The sequence below is a fragment of the Oncorhynchus clarkii genome, unplaced genomic scaffold, assembly GCF_045791955.1.
Source record: "Oncorhynchus clarkii lewisi isolate Uvic-CL-2024 unplaced genomic scaffold, UVic_Ocla_1.0 unplaced_contig_1487_pilon_pilon, whole genome shotgun sequence".
NCBI classification, from domain to species: domain Eukaryota; kingdom Metazoa; phylum Chordata; class Actinopteri; order Salmoniformes; family Salmonidae; genus Oncorhynchus; species Oncorhynchus clarkii.
Window position 1 is genome coordinate 79,179 of NW_027260926.1, and position 8,322 is coordinate 87,500.

Genomic DNA, 8,322 nt, shown 5'->3' on the forward strand with positions numbered 1-8,322 from the left:
TACAGTCTCTCTCTCATGACTGAGAAGACACATGACATGGTAGTGGACCAGTGTCAACATGACTGAAAAGACAGTCTCTCACTCATGACTGAGAAGACACATGACATGGTATGAAAGACAAAACAAAACCAGATGGGAAATATTATCGACATTACTTTGCACTTTTCACTGGCTTGCCCTCAGGTTGTGGCAGGAGGACACAAATTTGGGCTTTTCACCCAATAAATATTGGATTTTTTCTTCATCTTTTATAGTTTCAAATTCTTTGTATTGAATTATAATTTTGGGAAATAAATATTCTCTTAGGTCTGAGTATTTGTCACAGTGTAGTAGGAAATGCAGCTCTGTCTCTACCTCTCCCCTGGAGCAGAGTGAGCACAGCCTGTCCTCTCTGGGCAGCCAGGTTTGTCTGTGACGACCGGTCTCTAGAGCCAGACTGTGCTCACTGAGTCTGTACCTAGTCAGTGTTTTCCTCAGTTTTCTATCAGTCACAGTGGTCAGATAGTCTGCCACCATGTACTGTCTGTTTAGAGCCAAATAGCATTGAAGTTTACTTAGATTTTTTGTGGTGTCTTTCCAATAGGTGATATATTTTAATTTTTGTTATGTGATGATTTGGTTTGGCCAGATTTTCTGAGTGCTGTCCTGAGGCTCTATGGGGTTGGTTTGGGTTGGTGAACTGAGCCTCAGAACCAGCTGGCTGAGGGGACTCTTCTCTTGTTTCATCTCTTGACATTGTAGAGCTGTGTGATGGATTGTTTTGGAGTCACTTGTTTTTAGATGGTTGTAAAATGTGATGGCTCTTTTTTCTATTTGAATGAGGAGGTGGTTTTGGCCCAATTCTGCTCTACATGCGTTATTTTGAGTTTTTCTTTGCACTTGCAATATAGTCTTGCAAAACTCTGCATGCAGTATTTCAATTGGATGTTTGTCCCATTTGATAAATTAATTATTAGAGATTGGACCCCATACTTCACTGCCATATAGAGCAATTTGTTCTATAACTGATTGAACAATTTTGAGACAGATTCTAATTGGAATTTGATGCTCCTTTTAATGGCATAGAATGCTCTTCTTGCTTTGTCTCTCAGCTCATTCACAGCCATGTGAAAGCTACCTGTGTTGCTGATATTTAGTCCTAGATATGTGTCGTTTTTGGTGTATTCTAATAGAACTGTGTCCAAATAGAATTTATATTTGTCATCCTTATTTCTGGACCTTTGTTGTTTTTTAGGTTAAAGGTCAGAGCCCAGGTCTGACAGAACCTGTGGTTAACGGTCAGAGCCCAGGTCTGACAGAACCTGTGGTTAACGGTCAGAGCCCAGGTCTGACAGAACCTGTGGTTAACGATCAGAGCCCACGTCTGACAGAACCTGTGGTTAACGGTCAGAGCCCAGGTCTGACAGAACCTGTGGTTAACGGTCAGAGCCCAGGTATGACAGAACCTGTGGTTAACGGTCAGAGCCCAGGTCTGACAGAACCTGTGGTTAACGGTCAGAGCCCAGGTCTGAGAGAACCTGTGGTTAACGGTCAGAGCCCAGGTCTGACAGAACCTGTGAAGATGATCTAGATGCTGCTCTAACTCCTCCTTAGTGGGAGACGGCAGCACCAGGTCATCTGCGTACAGCAGACACTTGATTTCAGTGTTGTGTAGGGTGATACCAGGTGCTGCCGATTCTTCTAATGTTTTTGCCAATTCGTTAACGTAGATGTTAAATAGTGTTGGACTTATTGGGCAGCCCTGTTTCACTCCCCGTCCCTGAGAGAAGAAGTCTGTTTGCTTGTTGTCAATTTTAAACGCACATTTGTTTTTAGTGTACATTGATTTAATAACATCATATGTTTTCCCTCCAATACCACTTTCTATTAGTTTATAAAAAAAGACCTTCGTGCCAAATTGAATCAAATGCTTTCTTGAAATCTACAAAACACGAGTAGATTTTTCCTTTGTTTTGGTTTACTTGTTTATCAATTAGAGTGTGGAGGGTGTAAATGTGGTCTGTTGTACGATCATTTTTTAGAAATCCAATCTGGCTTCTGCTCAGGACGTTGTGTTCGTCAAGGAAATGATGCAGTCTGCTATTTATAATACTGCAGAGAATTTTCCCGATGTTGCTGTTAACGCAAATTCCTCTGTAATTATTTGGGTCAAATTTGTCTCCATTTTTATAGATTGGTGTGATCAATCCCTGGTTCCAAATATCGGGGAAAATACCTGCAGTGAGGATATTGTTGAAGAGTTTGAGTATAGCCAATTTGAATTTGTGGTCTGTATATTTGATCATTTCATTTAAAATACCATCAGCACCACAGGCCTTTTTGGGTTGGAGAGTGCATAGTTTTCCCCATAATTCTTCTTCTGTAATTGGGGTATCCACAGGATTCTGATAGTCTTTGACTGCTGATTCAAGGATTTGTAATTTTTCTTGTGTATCTTTTTGTTCTGGGCTCTTTGTGATATTGCTGTAGAGGATTGCAAAGTGATTTCTCCACATATCCCCATGTTGGAGAGACAATTCCTCATGATGAGGTTTGTTTCATTTATTACAATTCTCCCAGAAGTGTTTGGATTCTATGGATTCCTCAATTCCATCCAGCTGACTTCTAATGTGCTGTTCCTTTTTTGTTCTTAGGGTGTTTGTCAGTTTTTCCCCATATTGAAGGCGTATATTTTTGTTGTCTGGTTCTATGTGTTGTTCATTAGATATATTTCTCAATGACTTTCTTAGATTTTTGCAATCATTATCAAACCATTTTTCATTATCTGTTATTTCTGGTTTGCTCTTATGCTTCTTTAAATTAGCCAAGGAGGCTAATTTGTCAAATATAAAGTTTATGTTCCAAACAGCCAAATTTACACCTTCATTGCTGTAGGAGAATGTTAAGGCTAAAAAGTTGTCCAGGATAGATTGTATTTTTTGGCTACTAATTGCTTTTTGGTAGATGTCTGTACTGTTTTCTCTCCATCTATAGGCCTGTTTAGTACCATGTAATTTATTTGGCCATGATGCTTCATGGTTGGGTTCTGCTCTTCTCAGATACACTGTGATTTTACTGTGGCCTGAGAGAGGTGTTAGTGGGCTGATTGTGAAGGCTCTGAGAGACTCTGGGTTTAGGTCGGTGAGGAAGTAGTCTACAGTGCTGCTGCCAAGGGATGAGGTGTAGGTGTACCTACCAAAAGAGTCCCCTCTCAGCCTACCATTGACTATGTACAGACCCAGTGTTCGACAGAGCTTCACGAGCTGTACTCTGTTTTTGTTTTTCACTCTGTCATAGTTGTTTCTGGGGGGGAATGTGGGGAGGGAAAGGTTGTTGCTTCCTGGTAGGTGTTTATCCCCATCACTGTTAATAGTGTCTTGTTCTTCTGCTGTTCTGGCATTCAGGTCTCTCTCTCTCTTCTTTCTCTTTCTTTCTTTCTTTCTTTCTTTCTTTCTTTTTTCCTTTCTTTCTTCGTTCCTTTCTCTCTCTCCCTTATCTTCTATTTCTTACGCTTCTCTTTCTCTCTCTCTCTTCTCTCTCTCTCTCTCTCTCTCTCTCTCTCTCTCTCTCCATAAAACAATCTCTTTCTATTAACCCCTCGCTCAGTTTCTCCCATTCTCCCATTTCTCTTGTCATTCTAGCCTAAACCCTAAATCTCACTCTGGTGCCTTCATCCCTCTTCCCTGCCAACCTGTCCAGACTATCCACACACACACACACACACACACACACACACACACACACACACACACACACACACACACACACACACACACACACACACACACACACACACACGGCTAGAGTGTCATCTCTTAATGAGAGGGAGGATAGGTACTGGCAGCAGTCTGATGGTGTGACTCTGCCAGAGCTCTCTCTGGCTCTGTCTCCAGAACTCCAGCCAGACCACCCAGCCTCTCCTCTCCTTGTGCCCAGACAGGAGGGCCCGTCCTGGGGCTAGAGGGAGGGGGTTGGCAGGCTTGTCTGGAGGTCTGGGCTCCAGCTCCAGTCACTGTGACAAGGCACACAGCCATGCCCAACCCCTACCACCTGAACCTAAACAGGCTGGGCTGGCAGGACAGACAGGAGAGTGTATTTGTCCATCTGCAGAAACATTCCCCTAATTTAAAAGCCTCTGAGGGTCATCTACTGTGTGTGTGTGTGTGTGTGTGTGTGTGTGTGTGTGTGTGTGTGTGTGTGTGTGTGTGTGTGTGTGTGTGTGTGTGTGTGTGTGTGTGTGTGTGTGTGTGTGTGTGTGTGTCTATTTTTATGTATGTGTGAGAGATAATGTGTGTGTGTGTTACTTTATGTGTGTGAAAGAGATTGTGTGTGTTTGTGTTTTCTGTTCCACTTATTGCATGTTACAGCATCAGTCAGCTCTGCCGCAGGCCTGGGACCTGTCCTAGTGAATTAGTGATGATCAGACTCATCAATACTGCATGGCGCTCTCTCTCTGGGAATCTGATCTGGGATCAGAGTTAGAGAGCAGAGCGCATGCAAGACCAAAGAAGGGTGTGTAAGCAGTACACCTTCCTCTGAGGCTCTCTCTCTCTCTCTGTGTGTGTGTGTGTGTGTGTGTGTGTGTGTGTGTGTGTGTGTGTGTGTGTGTGTGTGTGTGTGCGTGCGTGCGTGTGTGTGTGTATTTTCATGATGTATGATGCATTTTCCGAATGTGTCATGTGTGTGTGTGTGTGTGTGTGTGTGTGTGTGTGTGCGTGCGTGCACAGTGTGTGGTCTCATGCAGTCCCCAGCGTAGTTGATATTCAGCATGTGAGGTTCCACAGGGATACAGTAGGAGGCTTCCATCCCATCAGTGTCTTGTACAATACACAGGCTGATCTGTTCATTGGTTGATAGACTGATCAACACTGTTCATTGGTTGATAGACTGATCAACACTGTTCATTGGTTGATAGACTGATCAACACTGTTCATTGGTTGATAGACTGATCAACACTGTTCATTGGTTGATAGACTGATCAACACTGTTCATTGGTTGATAGACTGATCAACATTGTTCATTGGTTGATAGACTGATCAACATTGTTCATTGGTTGATAGACTGATCAACATTGTTCATTGGTTGATAGACTGATCAACACTGTTCATTGGTTGATAGATTGATCAACACTGTTCATTGGTTGATACACTGATCAATACTGTTCATTGGTTGATAGACTGATCAACATTGTTCATTGGTTGATAGACTGATCAACATTGTTCATTGGTTGATAGACTGATCAACACTGTTCATTGGTTGATAGATTGATCAACAATGTTCATTGGTTGATAGACTGATCAACACTGTTCATTGGTTGATAGATTGATCAACACTGTTCATTGGTTGATAGACTGATCAACACTGTTCATTGGTTGATAGACTGATCAACATTGTTCATTGGTTGATAGACTGATCAACATTGTTCATTGGTTGATAGACTGATCAACACTGTTCATTGGTTGATAGATTGATCAACACTGTTCATTGGTTGATAGACTGATCAACACTGTTCATTGGTTGATAGACTGATCAACACTGTTCATTGGTTGATAGACTGATCAACATTGTTCATTGGTTGATAGATTGATCAACACTGTTCATTGGTTGATAGACTGATCAACACTGTTCATTGGTTGATAGACTGATCAACACTGTTCATTGGTTGATAGACTGATCAACACTGTTCATTGGTTGATAGACTGATCAACACTGTTCGTTGGTTGATAGACTGATCAACATTGTTCATTGGTTGATAGATTGATCAACACTGTTCATTGGTTGATAGACTGATCAACACTGTCCATTGGTTGATAGACTGATCAACATTGTTCATTGGTTGATAGATTGATCAACACTGTTCATTGGTTGATAGACTGATCAACACTGTTCATTGGTTGATAGACTGATCAACACTGTTCATTGGTTGATAGACTGATCAACACTGTTCATTGGTTGATAGACTGATCAACACTGTTCGTTGGTTGATAGACTGATCAACATTGTTCATTGGTTGATAGACTGATCAACACTGTTCATTGGTTGATAGACTGATCAACACTGTTCGTTGGTTGATAGACTGATCAACACTGTTCATTGGTTGATGTCTTGTGCAATTCAATAAAAAGCTTCTTTATTACTGAAAGTAGAACCAACACGTTTTTGCTTTCAATGCTTCTGGTCTCAGCTGGTCAACATGTAAACTGGTATGTACCAGTATAAACTAATACACTCTGGTTCTGGTCTCAGCTGGTCAACATGTACTGGTATGTACCAGTATAAACTAATACACTCTGCTTCTGGTCTCAGCTGGTCAACATGTAAACTGGTATGTACCAGTATAAACTAATACACTCTGGTTCTGGTCTCAGCTGGTCAACATGTAAACTGGTATGTACCAGTATAAACTAATACACTCTGGTTCTGGTCTCAGCTGGTCAACATGTACTGGTATGTACCAGTATAAACTAATACACTCTGCTTCTGGTCTCAGCTGGTCAACATGTACTGGTATGTACCAGTATAAACTAATACACTCTGGTTCTGGTCTCAGCTGGTCAACATGTACTGGTATGTACCAGTATAAACTAATACACTCTGGTTCTGGTCTCAGCTGGTCAACATGTACTGGTATGTACTAGTATAAACTAATACACTCTGGTTCTGGTCTCAGCTGGTCAACATGTAAACTGGTATGTACCAGTATAAACTAATACACTCTGGTTCTGGTCTCAGCTGGTAAACATGTACTGGTATGTACCAGTATAAACTAATACAGTCTGGTTCTGGTCTCAGCTGGTCAACATGTACTGGTATGTACCAGTATAAACTAATACACTCTGGTTATGGTCTCAGCTGGTAAACATGTACTGGTATGTACCAGTATAAACTAATACACTCTGGTTCTGGTCTCAGCTGGTAAACATGTACTGGTATGTACCAGTATAAACTAATACACTCTGGTTCTGGTCTCAGCTGGTAAACATGTACTGGTATGTACCAGTATAAACTAATACACTCTGCTTCTGGTCTCAGCTGGTCAACATGTAAACTGGTATGTACCAGTATAAACTAATACACTCTGGTTCTGGTCTCAGCTGGTCAACATGTAAACTGGTATGTACCAGTATAAACTAATACACTCTGGTTCTGGTCTCAGCTGGTCAACATGTAAACTGGTATGTACCAGTATAAACTAATACACTCTGGTTCTGGTCTCAGCTGGTCAACATGTAAACTGGTATGTACCAGTATAAACTAATACACTCTGGTTCTGGTCTCAGCTGGTCAACATGTACTGGTATGTACCAGTATAAACTAATACACTCTGGTTCTGGTCTCAGCTGGTCAACATGTACTGGTATGTACCAGTATAAACTAATACACTCTTCTTCTGGTCTCAGCTGGTCAACATGTACTGGTATGTACCAGTATAAACTAATACACTCTGGTTCTGGTCTCAGCTGGTCAACATGTACTGGTATGTACCAGTATAAACTAATACACTCTGGTTCTGGTCTCACCTGGTATTAAGGACATTTAAATATTTTGTCACTTGTCTCACCTGGTGTGTAGTGTGTATTCTGTGTTCTGTAGAGTTTGTAGGAACTTGGACTAGTTTCTCAACTGGTATGTAGTGTATATTCAGTGTGTATAACTTGGACTAGTTTCTCAACTGGTATGTAGTGTATATTCAGTGTGTATAACTTGGACTAGTTTCTCAACTGGTATGTAGTGTATATTCAGTGTGTATAACTTGGAATAGTTTCTCAACTGGTCTGTAGTGTATATTCAGTGTGTATAACTGGGACTAGTATCTCACCTGGTTTCCAGTGGAACGTTACTATTCAGTACCCAGCTGTCCTGTAGCTGTACAGACTCTGGTGAGGTGGGCCCATCCCCTGGTACCGGAGGGGGGGCGTGGATGGTGTTCCTACCCCCTCTTAGGGTGTTCCTGTTCAGGCTGTTGGCTGAGGAGTGGTGGTGGTGGTGGGAAAGGGTCTGGTGGTTGTGAGGGGGAGGCAGGGGGGGTCGCAGGGTGGAACCACTAAGGTGGTTAGGAGCTCCTGGACAGAGCGAGGGAGAGAAAAAAATGAGATGGTTATTCAGAAATAATGAAAGCATGGCGATCCCCATTTCTATTGTGGTCAGATTGAGGAATAGAAGGGGAGAGGAGAGGAGAGGAGTGGAAAGGAGAGGAGAGGAGAGGAAAGGAGGGGAGAGGAAAGGAGGGGAGAGGTAAGGAAAGGAGGGGAGGGGAGAGGAAATGGATATGAAGGGAGAGCAAAGGAGAGGAGAGGTGAGGAAAGGAGGGGAGAGGAAAGAGGGGAGAGGAAAGGAGAGTAA

The 8,322-nt window shown here is 42.2% G+C and overlaps 1 protein-coding gene across 1 annotated transcript in view; it reads right to left on the reverse strand.

The window, feature by feature from the left end:
* Nucleotides 1-8,322, reverse strand: part of LOC139402256 (teneurin-2-like) — a gene marked incomplete at its 3' end in the record, with an annotated part of 128,195 nt that overhangs the window by 68,897 nt on the left and 50,976 nt on the right. Inside the window, exon 4 of the mRNA XM_071146354.1 lies at nucleotides 7,799-8,042. Coding sequence (XP_071002455.1) covers nucleotides 7,799-8,042 — 244 coding nt within the window. The remainder of the gene's footprint in view (nucleotides 1-7,798; nucleotides 8,043-8,322) is intronic.